The sequence below is a fragment of the Nipponia nippon genome, unplaced genomic scaffold (assembly GCF_047370975.1).
Source record: "Nipponia nippon isolate SJK-2023a ecotype South Korea unplaced genomic scaffold, ASM4737097v1 scaffold_5, whole genome shotgun sequence".
Classification (NCBI taxonomy): domain Eukaryota; kingdom Metazoa; phylum Chordata; class Aves; order Pelecaniformes; family Threskiornithidae; genus Nipponia; species Nipponia nippon.
The window spans coordinates 74508435-74530139 of record NW_028262369.1 but is presented as its reverse complement, the minus strand read 5'-3'; the positions used below and the strand labels follow the sequence as shown (position 1 = coordinate 74530139).

The 21705-nt window shown below is 35.6% G+C and overlaps 1 protein-coding gene across 5 annotated transcripts in view; it reads right to left on the bottom strand.

The window, feature by feature from the left end:
- CCDC141 (coiled-coil domain containing 141) overlaps positions 1-21705 on the bottom strand; it is a 107200-nt gene that overhangs the window by 537 nt on the left and 84958 nt on the right. Inside the window, exons 21-30 of one of the 5 annotated variants that reach the window (XM_087733276.1) lie at positions 21388-21571; positions 19987-20096; positions 17286-17393; positions 16567-16650; positions 13002-13152; positions 12272-12467; positions 9962-10134; positions 2004-2158; positions 1775-1904; positions 1513-1678 (exon numbers count right to left, since the gene is read on the bottom strand). In XM_087733276.1, the coding sequence (XP_087589402.1) occupies positions 1513-1678; positions 1775-1904; positions 2004-2158; positions 9962-10134; positions 12272-12467; positions 13002-13152; positions 16567-16650; positions 17286-17393; positions 19987-20096; positions 21388-21571 (1457 nt within the window). Of the gene's footprint in view, positions 1-1512; positions 1679-1774; positions 1905-2003; positions 2159-9764; positions 10135-12271; positions 13153-16566; positions 16651-17285; positions 17394-19986; positions 20097-21387; positions 21572-21705 lie in introns of those variants that run through there. The other 4 variants (XM_087733273.1, XM_087733278.1, XM_087733274.1 and 1 more) reach the window with 4 other exon arrangements.

The following is a 21705-nucleotide window of genomic DNA, read 5'->3' as shown; positions in this document are numbered from 1 at the left end:
ATGAGAAAAACGAGGATAAACCTTTCTCTATGATTTACATGTTTTAATCATACTGAATTCTCTATGTGCCCTAAGTAAAATTAACATGATCTTGCATTTGATTTTTTTGCTTTGGAATATCTGCCATCTCACAGCAATACAGAAAAAGCTGAACAAAATATATGGGATCAGTGCTTGATTAGCTGGAAATGAGGGAAAGTGTGCAGGCAGCTTATGATGAAATGAGAACAGCTTTTGAATCAACATATGCAATAATTTTCCTTTCCTTTTATATGTTGCTCTATGTCTAGATAAACAAACCTCAGGAACTTAAAGACAAAAGAGCACTACTCTCTTTTTTCTATCGCTTCTTGCCATGGAATTCACTATGCATGAAAAGTTCAGAAAATATTCAAACACTTTTAAGCAACAAATGCACTTTTATGTGACCAGTGTAAACTTAACATTTTGAGCAGACTGTGAAAGACTACCCTGACAGCAATCCCACAGATTCTCAACCACTTTCCCAGGTCACATTAACCATCACTTCTTTAAAGCCACAAGGTTCCTGGAGCCTCTTTTCCATCGCATTGCTCCACATACCTTCTGGAAAGCTAGCTATTTTAATGTATCATCATGAAACTAGCTTTTCACCATAAAGCAGTCTTACCAATTTCAGAGTTGAGTAATAAACATTATCAATAGAATTGCTCAGGTATTTTCTATTGAAAACATCTGACAGCAAGTCTTATTTTTATGTGCACAATCTCTTCCTAACCCACACCTACATCGCTATGTTACCTCATTTTATCTGATGTTTCCAGTGAAACAGTGAACTAATAGTAGAGCAGACCAGATTAGTAACAGTCACAGGGTATAAAAACTCTCTCATCCCTGAATACATTACTCAAAAGACAGGCAGTTCTAGCACCATAAACTACAGTAGGCTATCAGAACCTAAATTCAGGAGGCAAGTTTTAACCTTGTGCAAGAAGTCACCACAAGGACTACTGACTGCATGTATCTCATTTAATCTTCTGAAATTGCACAGTGGCAAGTTTTGTCATCTTTAATCAATTAATGCACAAAGACTGTTCCTGTGCTATTAGGACTGCTATTTATTCTTCTAAATCAGATGCTTACCTAGTAGAAAACTTTGTTTACATATTCTGTTATTGAAACTTGATATTCTTGTAGTTGTACTAATCTGAACTTCTGGAATACTTTGTATCTTTAAGCTGTTCAATCTTACATTAATATCTAGATTAAGATACCTAGATTTTAAAAAATTATTTCACTAGACTAAATATCTTATTGCACAAAGTCCATTTTCTATTGTATTACAGGGTCTTTCATCTAACAAATTGAGTATCTTCTGATGAAGAATTAAGTGTCAAAGGCAGTCACACATTATGCACTTCATTTACATTATGCAAAAAATTCATAGGATTAGGAAGAGACTTTGATGTGTGCTTAGTAAATTAAGGTCCTTGGAGTATTACAAGATGTAGCACAGAGTAAGCTGCAAGTTACCTTACTGGGAGATGTTTAGCCACTGGCCTTTGATCTCGCACACAAGGTGTGTCATGGGCTGGTACTAGCTCAGCTGTGGTGACATTCACTTCTTCTGAAAAGTAACCATCTTCCCATTCTGATTTAGCCTGAGTTACAGTGGAAATTTCTGGCGTTTTGTTTTTCTCTGAAACAAAATACATACATTAGTAAGTGGAAACAAGGTGCTCATTTAATATGGCAACAACATGCCTAAAAGCATGCAACTGGCAGGATGAATCACCTATCACTGTTACGAAAGCAGAACAGTGTGCCTTTCCAATTTCATTGCTGGCAACACAGATATATTTCCCAGTATCAGCAAGGACTACATTTCTTTTTAAAAGGTAATAGGTATCTCCTAATTTCTCAATCTGTAAAACAATAGAATGCACATAGGAGATTATTAGTAGCATAAAGCAAAATATATTGTCTTTCTCCCAAGAAATATTTCAAAGAACATTAGAACATACACTGATGTCTCCAGATACCACTTGGATATCATCCTTCCTCCAGCAGACGTGTGGTTTGGGCTTTCCATGTATAGTGCAATGCAGGATTAAATCTTCTCCTTCTTGTAGAGTTGTATGTCCAAATTTTTGTATGAAGTTTGGCTGTTTTCCTTGTACTGAAAAAGAAAATATTCACTGTACTTTAAAAGGCACAACTAAAGCAACTGAAGAAAAAAATCCATTCTCATAAAGGTCACCACACTGCATGACAAAGAGAGCCTTTACTGATGTCTGGAACTCAGGATAACTTGTTTGCAAGACAGTTAGTAGGAAGACATTGTTTATCTATATAATATAAAGTGTGTTGAAACACATGGATATTAAGCACTCAAGAATTTCATGCATCAGCATAGTGAGATTAGTTCCACAGTAATGCTAAAGAATTGTGTTCTGTGTGTAGATAGTAGGCAAGTCTATTTGGATTATTGTGTTTCAGTAAAGGTGGAAGAGTAAATATTCCACACAAATTCAAAGTGACAAAGAGAGCAAACTTTTGCATTTAGTTCATTGTTGTACATCATGCACTTTCTTCACTTTTTTTTCCCTATTCTATCTAGTCAAAAAAGTGTTATTGAAAAAATAAAAAAAATTGATCTATATTTGCAACAATGATGAAGGCCAGAATGTAGACTGTGTACCACTTTGATCAAGATCATTATTTTGGCCATCATTAATACTGAAACCATGTACTACCAGATCATCCAGTACGAATCTGATTCAGATCAAGGATGAGTAAATGATTGGATTTCTATTCCAATAACCAGAACACATGAGACTGAGTTTGTGCTGGCTTCATGTCCAGGAGGACAGATGACACCTGAGCCAGTACAAGGCCTAGCTAATACAAATTAACCCATCAAAACTGTTTGAAGAAATTTCAGTCATCGCTATCAGTTTGTACTGAATCAAAGCATTGCTTCATGTGACATGTAACTTAATCAGCTGTAAAGGTGGATTTACTGGATCACTGTACTACTACCTGAGATTCCACTTACATTCCACCTCCAGGGCCACAGTAAAAAAAGACAACGACCTCAGAACTCAGACTAAGTATTCTTGACATAGGGAATCCACAGCAGCAGATGTTAACACACAGAAGCATACACAAAGACATATACTACAATAAGAACAAACATTTTGCATTCCTATCACATAAAGAATGTCTTCTTGTTCTTCTTTACTATAAATTGCACCACGTGTCCATAATATTTAACAAAAGTAATCACCAGCCTTCTCAGAAACTGAAAGTTACTGAAATGTGTGATACATAACAGAGCTTGAAACTGCTCTCAACTATGCCAGCGTTAGTCCACTGTTTTAGGATTAAAATTTTTTCTTTATGCTATTGTGAAACAAAAATCAACGTATCTCACAAAGGTGACCAGCAACATCTAAACCCAAATACAGCCCATGGCTGTTTTTGCCAAACATGGGACTGTCAGCACGGTGAGGTAGACATTTTCAACCACTGTATTAATAAAGCCACTGCTTAGGTGAACTCTTACTTGCAATAAGCTTCCAAGCTTAGCTGCTTTTACATTCTTCCCATGTACTGTAGGACTGAGGCCACCATACAAAGCAGAAGTATATGAGTTTTACTCTCGCATACTCTCGCTAACCTAAGGTCTGTATTAGCCAGTCCCAGCAGCTAAAACAACTCAGTTCTTAGCTGTTGAAAGTTAGCACGCACAAGCTGCCACCAGCATTGCATTGCATGCACCTGAAGCACAGAAATTTGGGATCTGCAGCTTCACTTCAAGCAAGAGAACCAAGCTTACACCCCTGCCTTCTCTTTGCAGGCAGCTGGCAATAAGTCACAAGCAGCGCATGATTAGCCTGTATTCCAGTGGAAAATCTTAAGTGGGCATCAGCCATCCCTTGTGATATTTTTGGCTGCATTCCATTACTTGTGCAGTTTGTATTACCTTGTGAAGTCAGGCTGCATCTCATACCAGGATGGTTTTTACCATTTAAAAAAAAAAAAAAAAAAAAATCCTCGAAGTGGAATGGTGATAATGATCAGACCCCATCTTGATTTTTCTTTCAGTAAGCCAGCAGAACATAAAAACTAAAATGACCATTTTCTAGAGAGCGAAGGGAAAAGAACGTGCAAAGAAAACCATGAAGTGACAGTTATTACAACTCTTTAATGCACAGGCTAGAACCCAACAGGGAAACAAAGTCTGCTGTAAAAGACAACCTTCAAAAACAGGAACCTTCAAAACAGAATGGATGGTTATATTTCACCAATGAATTTCCCGTGATATAATGAAATGTCAGAATAAGCTAAGACAACTTGTTAATTAAAAATTATTTATTCGGTGGACATCCCATGAACCACAAAGGTTAGAAGGAACAGATCTTTTTTCCTGTATTGTGGAGGGAAAACCTTTCAGGTAGTCAGTGGTACTAAAATCCCACTCTGATGGCTTCAGATAAGAAGTTTGTCAAATATTAAATATTACATAAGTTATTTGTAGGAAACAGCAGAGTTCTGCTGCAAACTGGGGAACCAGCAAGGAAAACTCAGCAGTCCGGAGCAATGCAAAAACTGTAGTTGGAGACATCACCTGCATCTGGCTTTGTCACACAGCTTTCACCCCTGCCCCAAGTCTCTCTCATACACTGGTAGCACCAGGTCAAGTCAAATTGTTTTCAGCAGCCATTTTTTATTACTTTGTTTCACAGTTATTCTTAATCTTTTTATTCTGGGTATATAGTTTGCAATCACCGATATCTTGGAATGTGATATTAGCAAGTTTATCAATTTCCCTCTATCTTCTCTAAAAAATAAGGCTAGATTGAGATTCACATCATGCTGCTCAGAGACTTTGGGTTCGCTCAGCATTGCTTTAAATTAATACACTGCACTTTATTGTTTAGAGCTTTTGTCTCAGTCAAGCTCCTAACACAATCAGAAGGAATTTTCTTAAGGAATACCAAGTGGGTCTCATGACCCAATTGTTCTGAAATATCCATAATCCAGAGTCTACTTGAATACCATGGTGTAGGCTCATTAAAGGAAGTCTGAGCAGTAATTTTTAAAGACATAGCTTCTCTGAGCCACAAAAGATGTACACACACAAGAATTACTAGCTTACCCTAGCAAAGTCTCCCAAGAAAGGTCCAGAAATACGCATACCTTACCAGTCATTTGAGAGGAAGTCACCTTCTCCATTGCAGCTCCAGCCACATCTGATCCAAAGCCAACCAGGGGAATGCCTCATCCTCCCTTTGCCTACTGACTCACACCTGGGCCCTCAGACAGGCTGCTTCTTTTGAAAAATGAAAATAATGAATCCCTTTCCCTTCCAAACTTATGCAGCTTGTGTAAATACTCTTTCACACAACTCCACATCTTGTAGTCAGACAATCTCATTCACCACTTTCTTAATGGGTGTCTGCATATGGGGAAGGAGGAAGGGAGGTTAGGTTAGTAATATGCCTAAGTACAATGTTTTTGTTGTAAGGCTAGAGAGATTGAGATTTAAAACTGCTCTTTAAGAGAACAATTGGGAAGATGTAAACATTTTGGGGTCTTGAAGTAACTATAAGTTCAAGACTGTAACTGTGATGAGAAGAACTCAGCACTGCAAAACAAGGAAGTAGCAGAACAAGAACAATGCAGAACACCGAGATTTATTCCCTGCTTCTACAGTATGGTTAAAAGAAAGAGGACGTGAAGCATGCACAACATGAATGTTTTTTTTAAAAAAAAAAAGGGGGGGGGGAGTACTATGTTGAAATTATTGCTGAAACAGAATGAGTGTGGTTTTCTTTCAGAGAAATATTAGTGTATCTTGAGACTACATCACTGTCACTCTTTTTTTAAGATTACCTGAACAGAAAAAAACAGGAATTTTCCAGCAACATTTTTTGGGCATTCATTAGAGTCCTTAAATAAAGAGTATTTAAACCCAGACTGCCAACACAGCAGTAATCAGCATTGATTACACCTTTGTTTACAAAGCAAAGCATTAAAACCAAGGGACTTTCAGTATCCTGCTGTGTATCTGGTATCTCTAATCTCTCTCTTTTAAAAATCTTGCTTCTTGCAGCAATTAAAAATGTGGCTGGTATCCACATACCCATTAAAAACTGTGCATTTAAAACTATTCCTGATTTAAAGTAGATGCAATACCATACTCACAAAATCAAGTTTTATTAATCTAAAATTCATAGAAATGTTCACATTCTCAGAGGAAAGGTTTAATGAACAAAGGGATTACATACTTCTACAATGATTTATTAAGATCTACAGATGTGCTAAGCCAATTTCTGGCCTTATATTTATATCTTTTTGCATTTAATAAGTATAATATCTGACTATGCAAAAATGACATTCTCAGAAGTGACAAGGTGTTTGTTTTGACCTTTTATTACTTCACAGTGTCTGTTATATAGCAATAGCATGAATGCCATACTTGTGTATACTCTTGAAAATCATAGTGTACTTGGATTTTAAAAGTTGGATTCTTTTGCATCTCACTTTCTTCTCACAAGTCAAACTTGAAAGATCTTATTTAACATTTAAATAGGAACTCAATTCCAGGATCTAATCCAGTAGTCGGAAGCTTACTTTTCACAGATAACATGTTTGAGTAAAAATGAAAGTGGATGCACAGGAGCAGATCATAAGCCACTTCAGCTGCTTTTGAACTGAATAACAAAACTGAGGCTCACTTTCCTTAGAAAAGCAGCTGGCTTCTCCGGGTGACAGGTAATCTATATGGAAGATCCCAATAAGGTTTAGACCCATATAATTTTAATCAGGGTGTACAAAGAACTCCGCATTAATCTACCCTTCCTCAGTGGAATAATTTTGTTTTGTCTTGGCATAGATGGAGACAAGATCACCCTTGACATCTTTTTTTTCTGTGAGGCTCTGTTGAAATCTGGGCTACCTAATTTTTCAGTTGCAACAGGCATTTATTGTTCAAGCTGGAAAATGATTGTTAAGCTCACTAAGTGTGGCATTTTGCTACCTTTCTGGTTTTGTAGTTCTGTGGGCAGAGGGCAGCTTTCCTTTAGTGACTTTCTAGATAGAAGTGGCTTAAAAATGTCCTTCTCCAGCCAATAAAATTGAGCACCGATGCTGTTTCAACGCCACATCATAGCAGTGCACAGTTACAGGGGCATCATGTCAATACAGCTTCCTCATCTGGAAAGCCTTCCTGGAGCATATAATCCCAAATCACGTCTCAAATTAGCAATGCCTTGAAAAAGTCTATTATGATAAACTACTTTTATGTCTTGCTCAGCACATGAACTACCAATAGTAGTACCAATCTTTTTCTCCTGCTTTGATAGACTACAAGTGAGTTTGGGACTTTTTTTCCAAGCAGGGCCGGAATCCTAGCCCTAGCCTTGCTTTTTGAAGGACAGAGATTCACCTCACAGTGTTGTTTTGCTCAACAAACGGCTCTCCTCCAACCCAAAAGATCAAATGCATATCTCTGAACTCACACACTGGCCATATAAAAAAAGACAGAACAACAATCGTTCTAGCACTAAACTTTCCATAGTTTTGAAGATGAAGGATCCACAAGTTAAAACAGAGATGCCGCTTTGAGCCCAGCATGTATAGAGCTGCAGTAACTCTGTCACAAGCCTTATGACAGTTAATGCTTAATTTAAAGGCCTAATTCTGTCAGGGGCAAAGCAGTAGAGGAAAGAGAACATCTCTGCTTTCACTCCTGCTTTTTTTGTGCGCATATACTTAGCCCCAATACTGGAGGCAAAAATGCCTGAAAAAGTGACCTGAGTATTATATAAAGTTACTTAGAAAAGCAGAAAACAAGTCATAAGAACATCCATGATTACTTTTAACTTTTGAGTGACGGCAACTCTCAGTAAAAACAGTGGATTAAAGGGCAGCCATCACTTAGAGGACTCATTTTCAAATAGAAAATAAGTGTTATGAACAGGATAAAGCTATCAAGCAGTGGCACCTCTGCAGCAGGCAAAACCTTACAGCATGTAGGAGAGACATTTTGGTTTGTTCTTAGCACAGTATTGCTTAATGTACCACTTATGCAAGTCAGCTTGCTCACATAGGTTCTTTGCTGTATGTTTATAACAATCATAACATCAAGTCACAAGGGCACAAAACCACTAAACTGAATTTTACTTCTATGAAATTTGAAACATTCAAAATCATACTAATCATAAAAATTAGCTTTATTGTGAAATGGAAAGTACACTTTAGGAAAATAGGTGATTTTTATACCTGAGCGAATTCTTATGAATCAACATTTTGGGGAGATGACTGAACTTCGAAAATTGTTCATTAAGGGTAATACTAATTTTAGTTAGAATTTACTTTGTTCCCCCATCTGCTCACCACCTCCTCCTCCTGCTCCCTCTCATATTGCCGTGAGGTTATATTCCCTTGAGAACTTCTCCTGTTTCAAAGTTACAGGAATTTTAATAAAGTTGCAGTCACTGGGCCAAAATATCTAAATGTCAGTCTTCAATCTCACTGACCTCTGGCAATTTGCAATACATACTCTGCTCATAGAATGCTACACAGTAAAAGGCTTACTTAATTCGGCAAATTGTGCAAGAGAAAGTAAATATTTCCTCTCTATAAATTTTCCACACCAACGCAGTTGTAATACGAAAGCTGCAAATCAAAGATGCAGGAAAAATCAAGTAGCTGTTTGTCAATTGTTTTTACTGTACAAATACAAGCACTGGAGCTAAGGAATGAAGTTACATTTGAGGATTTATATATGAAATCTTCCACTGGCACAGTTATGTCATTGTTATCAAATACTTAAACAAATGACTGCTTTAATAAAAAATAATATTTGTGGTTGTCCTTGTCAAGAATGAAATGCAATATGTAGGTGAACAAAGTTCTGGTTTGGATTTACTGCTTTGAAGTTACAGGAGAAATCCATTTTACTGAAATAAAACAAATTTTTTTTGTGTGTGAATACACTTTTGAGTATTCCCCAATTTGGTTGAATCTGTTTGAAATCAGTGTGTTAAAAATTTTAAACATGCACAAATGCTCACCTCAAACTAGTATCTTTCTTGTCTTATACTAACAATTTAGTGGATTATTAGAAATATTTATATCTTTAATTTTATAAGAAGGCAGAGAAAGTATCACAAGCACCTACCTAAGCAGATTGGTATGTTGGAACATCTCATTTTGTAAACATGTGGGGTTTTTGGTCTACTGTATGCTAGGTGCCACTTACACAAATCCTGATGATTCTGGATCAAATCTTTGTAGTGCAGACGATTACAACTCTATTGGAACTATTGCAACTTTCATTTGTGGAGGCTATCTGCTGGGCTGAGACAGATTTAAATCTGATCTATGCCAGTGCAGTCATGAATGGTATGATTTCTTTACTAAGAAGATTTATCCTACAAATAAAAATATTTTAAATGCATATAAGAAAAATGTGGTTGGAAATAATACATTTGATGTTTAAAAAACATTTCAACACCCTCTACACCCCCTCCCCCAAAAAGTCATATCACAAAATATACGTTGATCTGAGCACTCGACCTGGGTGTATCTTCACATTTAATACCTATAACCATTAAGACTGTTTCAAACACTTTGTAATGCCAACATTTTTAGAAAGCAAAAGTCTGCTCCAGATTCTAGAAAATCTTTGTAACTTTTTTATCTCAACATCACTATAAGAGAGGAAAATGAGGACATAATACTGGTATTAAAGAAACAAGCAACATGTTGAGTGTGACATAAAAGTGGTTTGGTACAGATTGTGAAAGTTACGTAAGAAAATAAATTTAATGTTGTCTTAGCATGTGAGAATTAAGTCAGTGCAGTCAATATTGTACTTATTTTGTGAATAGCCAGTACATTAGTGATATGCTAATATAGATGACACACAGCATTATCCAGTCTATTCTTGTAATAGGTGGCCTGTTACCTTTCACATGGAGAATAGCACTTGATGAGATAGTGCCGTTCAAATTTTTAGCCCGAACAACATAGAGGCCAGCATCTTTATCACACACCTTCTGAATGAACAAAGTATGCTTTGTCTCCTTTTGTAAAAGCTTTAAGTGCTCATCTGCAGTCAGTTTCTGGCCCTTCTTGTACCTGAAGCAGAGAGTCAGTTTTCAAGTTAGATTTGTATTACTGTGTACCAAGCAGAACTTTGCAAATTCAGACAACCTCTATAACACTACATTGACAGCAAGAGATAGAGCTCACTACTGTGCTCTCATTCCTCACTTTTAAAGTTATATGTAAATATGGATGAATATTTAAATGATTCAAATTGCTGGATAATACATTCTTAATACTAGAAAATGTGGTTCTGAAAATGGTTTTCAATGGACAAGTCACAGTTATCTCACTGCAGTATTGGAGAGAGTACCATGAAGGCCTGGGCCCTCAGTTTTGTGTTGAAACGTTTTTGCTAGTAAGGTGTTGAGTCAATCCACATTCAACTCATGAATAGGCTCCTAAGATGCATAAGCAATGTACAGACTTTCTGAATTTGCGTCTTCAGTATAATGAACAGTCAAAGATCTGTTCCTCCACCCCAACCCACTTAACATTTACTTAGTTCACATCATCAAACCATCAAACAGGATAGAACAATGCATCAGGAGTTATTTCAGAGAACTAGTGTCATATTCTAAGACTTGAGGATCTGTCACCATATATTGGTATTGACTCCTGATTTACATATTGGAAGCGAGGGAAAATTCTGGCTCTTCTTACCTTGTGATGTTTCAGCATAAGCTACATTTAACTTAACATAAACATAGAAATGCTTTTCCACATGTATATGCAGTAAAATGTCTACATAACACATATATAGATATGCTTTTCCACATGTATATGCAGTAAAATGTCTACATAACACATATATAGATATGCTTTTCCACATGTATATGCAGTAAAATGTCTACATAACACATATATAGATATGCTTTTCCACATGTATATGCAGTAAAATGTCTACATCAGTACAAAATACATGGTATTGGTGAATTTTTGATTACAAAACCCCACATTTTTTCTGTTTTCATAAATTTCTAATTTGCAAAATGCTTTCAGTTGGATGTTATTTTTCAAAAAACCATATATCAATAGTGTATATATTTTTGAGCTAAATTAATGCTTTCTTATGATAAAATAAAACTGAAGGTACCCCTTGTTTCACCAACAATACTCCTCAAAGTGTAGAATACCGGGTTTTACAACAAAGTAACTTTATTGATACCAATACAGTATAGCAGCAAGGCTGCAGCATCCAGTATTGTTCTCAGTACCATAAAAGAAAATTCAGCTTACTAAAAGCTTATAGTTTGCCTAATTCTTTACATGTGTAATAATAATCTTAACATCAAATTATTTCCAATAAGAGGAATATCTAATTTTAATACTTCAAAAGAAAGGTCTCCATTGTGAAAGTCTAATGGAATAAGTAGAGCAATGGCAAATGATGTCAAATTTTAGGAAAAATATGCCACCACATAGAGGACTACTGCCAAAACCTTGAAATCCTGCCCCCCTTTCAGTCCTTTTCCCTTTAGCAGGGAATTTCTAAAAAGTCATCTTAAAAGATGTTTATATTACATCATCTGTATTTCTCACAAATGCAGTATAAAACAATCTAATTAGACATACTGTAATTCAGAGAGAGATAGAGAGTGCATACAAATATATAACACAAAACTTGTCCTCTTAGTGTAGACATTAAGGGGTATTTTTTTAACCTGTAACCTCTCTCCAGTTTTCGACAACTGACTCTCACATATATAGAAATGTGTGTCTCTATGTATATGTAGCAGCTATATAAATATTTTAGCGTGTGCGCACGTCTATGTGCCTGTCCGTCCATATATAGAGCCCAGAACCTGAAAAAATGCAGACGAATTTACTTACAGTAAATCTGGAGTGCGCATTTGTTTTAAGAAATTATTGAACAAGTGGAATGTCATATTCCAGAATATAAAAACTATACGATATATTTGCTTAAAAAACATTGGATATGCTTGCAATAGTTTGATGCTCTCATTATTCATAAAATTAAGTACAGAGAGATTATTTCAAGTAGGTTAATTTTTAAAAGCAATTTTGAAGGTGGGAATCATGCAGAAGTGTGGAGTAGAAAGGATACAAGCCATTTATTCTAGTCTATAGAGTAATTAATTTGGTTATAAGTGGTTCAGGGTGTCTTGCTAATAGGTATATTTACTACTTCTCATTATAAGCTACCCACCATGTCAGTGTAGGCTCTGGGAATCCTGTTACTTCTACTTCCAAAGTTACTGGAGAACCTTCCATGACGGTTTTGTTAGACAGAAGCTGGGAGAAGTTAGGAGCCTGTCCAGTTAGGCTGGCCATGCTGTTCTTTTCTGTTGAACTTTTAATCTCTTCTCGGGTGACCATCTGCCTCTGACAGCTTCTGTTGGCGTCTGATTGAAACACAAAACCTGAGAATGCATCAGGCAAAGCATGCAGCCTGTCCTGGGTTTTAGTACAGTTATTTGAGTCATGCAATTGTTCTTGTGTTTCTGCCATGCTTTTATGAAACTCAAGGTGTTGCAAACGTGTTTTGCACACTTCACTCATCATGCTATATACTGGTTTGGCATTCACAGTGCAGGAAGCGGTACTAGCTTCAGATATTCCTTGTAAGCTACAAGTCAAAGGAGATACTGCTCTGACTTTTGGGCCAGAATCTGTTGAAGAAATACAAAACTTCTCAAACTGATCTGATGGGCTTTCCGTTCTATTATTTGTAGCATAAGCAGAATTTGTTAAGAGATCAAAAGCTTCCATTGCTTTTTTAATACTAGTGTTTTTCTGCATTTGCAAGCTATAGGAATTGACATGCAGACTATGAGAACTGCAACAGCACTGCTCTTCTAGCTCCATTTCAGAATGTAAGAAGTTGGATTCTGGTGTCTCAGAAAGTGGTGGCAAAGAGATATCATCAGGTGATATACACTCATATTCATCTCCGGAGGGTATTTCTTCTGCCAGGAATTCAGTCTGTAAACCATCCTCTTTGGCTGAAGATGACAGCTCTGTATCCTGTGAAACAAGATCCTTACCAGCTGGACAGATAATTGGAATATCAGCCAATTTATTCCTCTCCTTAAATAAGGAGGGGAAAGAAGAGAAAGGAAAGAAGAAGAAAAAGAAAAACAGAGAAAGAGAATGAGTTATCTTTCTATGCATCCCCTTTTCATGCAGAAGCTAGCAACAATATTTGAAATATTTATTCTAATTAAACTTAATGTATTCTGAAAAGCAGGAGGAAATACATGGAAAAGGACAATTCCTCAGAAAATTTTGCAGCAGCTAACTGGAATTTCAAACTCTTCGGATAGATTCTAGAAGATATAATTATATATAAGCATTTATTATAACAGTAACAATAAAAGATAAAGCACCTCTTTCTATAAACAAAGGACAACCTGTACATTTCCTGTAGGTGCTGTTTATAAAAGCATTTGCAAGGGGAAGGTGGAGGAGGAGGTGGCCTAATTACATCTACATGAGAAACAGTTACATAGCAATAAAAATGTATTAATAGTCAAGTTACTGGACTTTGATTCTTTGAGAAAGAGAGTCACTGGTCATGTTTAAGATTTACAGAATTAAACCAACATCTTTAAGATATTTTCCAAGCATTTTATATTTCCCTCATTTTTACATTATCTTGGATCCAGAATAAAAAAGAAATCCCTCTCATCATGTTTCAAAAAGAATTGGATGTGGCACGAGTGCATCAATTTTAATCACAAAGCATCAAAGACATTATCTGATTTATTAATTACTTCTCTGCTTCTTGATTTTTATATAAATGTGTAATCACATATTCAGGCCTATTTCATTTGTGCCAGGGCTCTCATCAAAGGTGTTCATAATGTTTTCTTATGCTATTGTCTCGTTGTTGGGTTCTATACAAAAATATGTAATCTAGTAAGCAATATTTCTATCACCTATAAACTGTTCACTCAAATCAATTGGGTGATACACTGGATGTCATTGCCTTCCAAACCAGGTCTTTTTGGCAGTATCCAGTACAAAAGTGCAGCGGCACATTCGTTTCAGCTTTCTTTTTGCTTTATTGCTCTAAATATAACCTAATCATCAGTGCACAAAATTAACAAAATAAAAGTAAAAAGAAGTAATAGAACCTCACATGTCCCCTGGTCCTGTAGATATTGTGGTTTTAATATAGATTTTTCGGTATCAATATATCATGGATATAATAATCATAAGTTATAATTGACTTTCCAATTTGGTGAAATGTGTCATTTTTTCCCCTTTCCAATTACTCAGAAAACAATAAATACTGAGTTACTTCTTCCTTCTGCATGTATTCAGGTTTTTTTTATTGGGGTTCTAACTAATTGTAAACTATTCCTAAGAAATTGTTATTTTTAAGAATTTATTCCAATACACTCATACAATATATTTTTCTAGGGGTTGCAAATTTGACTATCACCCAGCTCTTTTACCCTTATCAGCATTGTTCTAAGTAACTCTCTCAGTTTTAAGCCTGACCAAATTTGCAAGTCTTTCTTAAATGAAGCTTTAACAGGCACTTCAGTAGCAAATTCTGGCTGTTTTTGTCTGACTTGCACTAATAAATTTAATAAACCAAATCTGATTAAATATTAAGAAGTTGAAAAATTCTTTAGAATATTAAATTCTGAGCAGGTATATTTAAAAAAACATAGGTCAAAATTTCTGAATAGCCAGTCTCTACTGTCTGAATGAAATCAATGGTCTAGATTCATTCTGCCTATTGAGGAGTCTACGCACATGTACACACAGTGTCATACATTCAGGTAACTACAGGAAGGCCACAACAATGTAGGAATCTTCCAGTGACTAATCTAGAATCTTAGTGCAGGGATGTGCTGTCAGTTTCATGGTCACCTTGTCTGGAGATCACAGAATTCAGAGTTATTTCAGACATTGCTGGACAATGACGCTGGGGAAAATACTGGGGAAAAGAATGTCAGGTGGGCAGTGAGTGAGCAAACTGTCAGACAGGTTTTGGCAGCAGGAGGACTTTTAGCCCTGGTGTGCACCTGGGATTGAAGAAGCATGAGGATGAATGTTCCATGAGAAGGTTTAGGCCACTTTTTAGAGGGTGATATTTATTACTGAAGCAAATACTGTAAAACTAGCTTGCAGAAGTATAGACAAAATTAGAGATTGATGGCCAACTAGACGAAGGGCTGGGGATGGGCCAGGTCTTTCCTTGGAAAGGATGGAAACAGAAGACAGAAAAGCTCTAGTGAGAAGAACCTGCTACTTCTTTAAGTGAAGTATGGAGTGATGAAAAGGGTGGAGGCATCGTAGCTGCCATACTTCACATCTGATATTTGCTGTTTCACATAGCCTTGACTTCTCCTCTTGGCAGCTGAGGAGCAGTCTGACAAGGACTGACAAAGCTGTGGCCTAGCAAACCAAGACATATAGCTATGGACATCTGCTGGGTGAGGTGATTCTGCTGAGGGTGGCTCTTTGGAACAGTCACAAAATTTTGAGTGAAATCTGGGCTCCAAGTCAATGGTGAAATTCCCATTGACTTGGAATGGAGGTAACAAAATTAATTAGTCTTAATTTTGGCTCATCAGCAGATTATGAGACGTTCTGTATTGAACTAAAGGGAATGTTAATATTAGTTGAATTTCTACAAAACATCACTATTCAATGTCTTGTAGTATCCGTCTATGTTATCAGCTTGCAAAATGGAAATTTTAGAGCTCTGAATCAATTACCAATATATCCTACCTTTCTGAAGACTTAAATATACTACCACCCACTCCAATTTACCAGAATATTTCACATAGTAAATTATTTACATTTACATCCAGGATCCCAAGGCTTCAAAATGTTCTTTAAGCTAAAGGAATTAATCTCATAAAATGTAGGTCTGTGTTTTTATTGCCTGTATTTCTAAGACTACATTTATTCATTGACAATTTGGAACCTTTCATAGTCATTTACTGTATATCCATGAATAAAACATGGTGGTCTGGTAGGATTTTTATCGTTCTAAAGGCATACCCAATCTTTCACTATCTAATTTCCTTTTGTGCATTGTCCTCAACATGCAATCCATACTTTGGAACTCATCTATGATTTCTGCTGCATGGAATTTTGGCAACTGAAATGTAACTTAAGAGTTTTGAGGTGAGGGTGAAGATGACAATTTGATGCTGAGTTCTGTTATTTATTTGGTGTATAGTGTCGGACCAATAGTACAGCAGATTATCTGTGACATGGTGTCATACTGAACTGCTGACAGCTGTAGTTGTGTTCCATCATGTTTTTACCATGACTGCTTTCCTGTTACTCACACTGTTGCAAAAGTGTGAATAGTGCTTGTTTTGTGTTGGATTTTTGTAATGCTGTAAATGAGAAGACAAAGCCCACCAATCTATAACAATACACATCGAATTAAGGAGTAAAATTCCTTTGAGAGTACACAGCAATTCCCATCAATTTGACTAACAAAAAAAAATCAACATGAACAGCAGATACCTGTTTAGTCTGAGTAGGAGACAGAGTATTGTTTCTCTTCTCAGTAATGCTTTCTGAATTTGTAAGCAATTTACCTGATACCATCTGAAAGAAAAATGTTGAAAACCCACTTTTTTTCCCTGATGAATACCTTAATGATTCAACAAAGCATCATAATTTCCACCATTACTTAGTTCAAATTCAGAGGTATGAGGCTTCTCTCATAGCATATTACTTACAAATCACATACTTTTACAGCTTGTCTCTAGGGGTTATATCAATATTAGGGCTCTGGGGAATACTAAGAGCAGTCTCCTCTATTACCTCCTGTATTCCATTAAGTCTTATTATAAAGGAGAAAGCAGAATGTGCTCTCCCTTGAGGAAGGAGGAATGGTCACAAAGAGGACATCTGCATTAAGAATACTGTGGCAATAGGACCAAAGGAAAACTGGTAAAAGATTATGAAAAGAATATTATTTTAGAAAAGAAAAAGAGATACATAGGCAAGTAAAAAGAAGGCTAAAAAAATAAAATTCATAGGGAAGAATGTGGATTGGATAGAAGGCAAAGGAGTAACTAAAAAAAAAATTGAAAGAGAAATACAAAGACTACATTGATAACACCCATCTTAAGGGAGGCTTCAAGACTGAAAAGCAATAAACTTTCCAGCAATACACAAACCTTTTTAAGAAACAGAGTTCTAGTTAAAAAAAATAATTAAAAAAAAATCTAACTAACCTGCTGCTTTTGTTCCTCTGCTTTGTCTTTAATGACAGCCTCGCATGCTTCTTGACCATTTCTTTCTTCTTTTTGAACAGTAACTAACTCTTCAGAAAACTCATCTTTCTGCCATATGAAAAGAAAATTCTGTAAGCTTATACACCATAGGAGGTAGCAATTGTTAGCTACACACTGACTTATGCTCTGTACAACACAGTAGAAAAAAAAAATAAGTGAAATCTGACCTAAAACCTGTCATCAGGACAGGTGTAAATTGCTTATGGCAAAAATACTCAGGAAAACCTGATTCATTCATTCCTGGACAAACAAAGACAACATTTTTCAAAGCTGAGGGGATCTTTTCTGAGGCAGTGAAAGTACAGGACACCTAAGGCTGAAGAACTCAAGTGGTTGGTCAAGAGTCTGAGGAATATTAACCAATTTGTACCCAGCATAAGCAAGGGAAAATAAAGGATTAAGAAAGTGACACTATTAGGAAAAAAGAGGGTAAACAACAAATCCAGGAAAAAAATGAGGATTTCAGGAAAACAGTTCTAGGGAGGAAAGAAACATTTGTGAGTCTCTAGAATGTTCAAATTTGTCTAAGAGGTGGAAAGCAGAGAATGTGTTCTAAGCATAAAACATAAGCAGGCAGAATTTACATTTGTTCTTGTTTTCCTCCCTCCTTCAACTTCCCGTCTGGACTGTCCATAACCACTCTGAATGTAGTTAACAGTACTTTAGATCAGCTACTTTTACTATTCTTTTTGGCTAATCCTTATTTCTAGCTCAAGCCTCAAAGACTGCACAACTGGTTACAAAGTACTTACATAACATAAATCTGGACAACCATACTGTATTTTATGAAGACTTCATGAATCCTTTAAAATTACCATGGAAGAAATCTACAGATTTCAAAGAACATCGCAGTGGCACAATGTAAGGAAAACCAAAAGTTTTATAGTACAGTTTTGTGTATTTCACACCTTTAGCTGTCCAGCCAAAAGTTACAGTCCTACATAAGTTCTCTTATAAGAAAGTGCCGCATTATTAGTTTTCCATTCTAACATTAAACAAGCAAATAATTCTGTGTGATCTGTTCAATCTATTTTTTTCTGAAGAAAAAGTAGTCTTTAATTTTGCACTTGAAAAATCCAAGAGTTGTTTTCTTCTGACATTCAACAGCCATGTAACATCAGGAAAGATTGCGCAATATATTTCCCCATAATATGTCAGGCTTTAAAAATGACAGAAAGTGAAACTGAATTCATAGTCATGGTATTCCATACCCATGGCGCCTATTTGTGTAGATAATTTGTTGAATTATTTATTCTTCATAAGATACAGACATCAACTATTGAAATATTCTGGAAATGTTCAATAAGAATGTTAGTTTTAAAATCTCAGAATACTATAACAACTACTCAGAAAAAAAGTTGCAGAACTACTCGCTATTGCAGAAAATTCATTTTTTATAATATTCCTTTTGATTGACTTTTTTAAAAGAATTATCTAAATTAAAGGTCAAACTAATCAGTAAATAGCTTATCAATGGTTCTGTGTGAAAAAAGTGTTCTCCAAACAACTCTATTAAAGAAAGATAACTTTACAATTAGCAAAATTAGTCAAAGTAAAATATTGCAATTATTTTGAAATTTCACTTCTCTTCAAAAGATCCATATTATGTTGAGCTAGCAAAAAAGATCAAAGGTTCAAGCCCTGTTCTGACAGAACCTGAGGCTACTGTCCTGCACACAACAGCATTTATGTAACACATGGATTGGGAGAAGAACTTTGAAAAACCTAATTGGCATTTATATTGAAGTTTCTTTATGGTCACAGTACAAGGCAAAGTCACCTTTCCATTCACCTAATGACTTTTGGAACTTATTTGTATTTTTGGCATCTCTTACTGCTTTTAAGTGTATTTATGGATAATTTGAGTGCTCATCAGTTTTTATAGTATAATTCCATCAGAGAAGTGAAACAACATTCAACATCAACAAGAGCAGGATATTTAATCATCTTAACTCTTCGAACTTCACAGAAGAATTAACCCATCAGCTATTGCTGCATGTGGGAGGTTTTTGATGTATTACTTTGAGAGTGGGGGGTGGCGTAAAAAGAGTCTTTGTTACAGAAATCTAGCCCTCTCAGTTGTCTTCCATAGTTCCTCCTCAGTTGATATGTTATACTTAATTACGCTTAAAGAAGCTTATCAGAATATGAAACTAAAAATGTTGTTCTCTTTGATATTTATCTTATAAGCCATGCTTTTCTAATTTAAATTACTTTGGTTTTAGCACAACACGTTTTTTGGGATGATTTTACCAACAGGGAGCCAAGCTAGATTGTTTGGCATTTTAGAGATCTAGCAGTTACCTATATTACAGTACCAAGGGAAGAAGAAATACGAAAAAAAGTATTTGTCTAGATACTCAAAGAAGTTGTGACATTTTCCCCTAGAGGTTACTTGAAAGCAATAACAGCTCTGAAAGTTGAGAAAAATAAACCTAGGAGGAATATTTAGTGCATAAACAAGTAGCACTTTATTGATTCATTACAATCATTACCTAAGGTAATCCAAAGTGAACAATTAAGAAATGTTTCATACTGCCATAGATGATCCTCAGTTAGAAGTAGTGATTCAGACACTAAGCCTGATAAGTTGATGCAGATGCAATATATTGTCCAGATAAAAATAAAAAAAAAAAAATACCTTAATCTCCTTAAGTTCTCTCAGAGATCTACACAACTCATCAACAGAATTAATGATTTCTTTGTACTTTAATATGGCTTTTTCAACATACTTCTTTCCTTCTTCAATACCTACAAATAAAACAACATGAAAGTAGAACAGAATGCCTCAAACAAATATGTAACAATCACATGTACTTTGTAACCCCAATATACTACAATAATTACATTTTTCTGTGTTTTGTTTTGCTGACGGAGTTCTGTGATTTGCAGCAACGTGCTTTCCTACCTCTTACTAGCTTATTTGAGATGGGCCCTCATAGTCACTGCAGGTCTTTTGCTGGGCTTCTCCCTGAACAAAATTACAACTGTCTGGTTAGTGATATTGCTTTAAAAGATGCTGACCATGTGAAGTGTCTCCTAAGCTAGTTGCCTTATTATGCAGCTAGGAGGCACTTAGATCCCTGTTATAAAAAATACAAAACAGAGATGGGATGGAGAAGCTTTTTGCCGTGTAATGACTTAAAAAAACACAAAGCAGCTTCTTTCTCCCAGTGTTCTTAATCAGCTGGTCTTAAGAATCCATTCCATCAGCTCCTTTTCTAGAGATAGGAAGGTTTAAAATATTAAGAAGGGTTAAAAAAAAAAAAAAAAAGAGAGAGAGAAAGGAAAAAAGCGATCTATGCTCTCTAAATAGTCTTTTCAACAGTAAATTAGAGGAATTTAGAAGCACAGTTTGACTCTGTTGAAATTTTTTCAGATTTACTACTTGAACTGATAGGCTACACAGTATTCTTGCACATTTGGCTGGTCACCTTATCTTTGGATAAAATAACTTCAACAAGTATATAAACATTATGAGTGGGAGAAAAAAAAAAAAACACAAAACCTGAAGTTTCTTGACCTTCATTCTTTTTGGTCAAAAACGTTCCAAATCAATACAATTGCAAATACAGTATTTACATAACAATCTACATTTTTTGCTAATAAAATGCTTAAAGTTGACAATCAAATACCACTAGTCATTCACAGTGTTAACACAAAAATTTCACTCAGCACTGAGGTATATCATTGTGATGTACTTTCACTTCAAAGACTTGCCTGTTATGAGATAGCATAAGCCATGAAGTCTTAATTCCAAGCTCAGAAATATTACAAGGACATTCACACTTTGATTTCAAGGTGAACTCAGGCTGTATACAGAAAACCAAGTAACTACCAGACTGCTGAACACTTTCATATTTTTATTTTTTAAATATTTGTTCTGAAAGCCTTCACCTCTTCACTTCAATACTTTAAAACAACATTTGTTTTTTAAACTTCATGGAATTTTCTTCTTAAATGAACAAATCTAGGAATCTGCTTCCTCCTGTCCTAAGTTGTATTTTTTTCCCCCACAGTACATTACCAGACAGCTCCTCACCATATAACCGTTTAGCGGTGTCTATAATCTGCTGAATTTTTTCTTCTTGTTGAGGCACTGCAGGCTCAATAAACTTATTGAATTGCTTGTAGAGAGTCTCTATTGCTTCCTTTGTTTTGCATTCTGCAGAATACTTGCCAACTCTAATGACTGTTGCACTCACATCTTCAAACCAAAATTGACACTGAGGGATAAAAACAATGCATTATAACAAATTATTATCAGCAGTTCAAGCTTTTGTAGAATAGACTAGACTATTCTTAGACTTTCCATAATCAGTGGCATACAGTACATCTTAATTTTTCCAATTTTAATTTT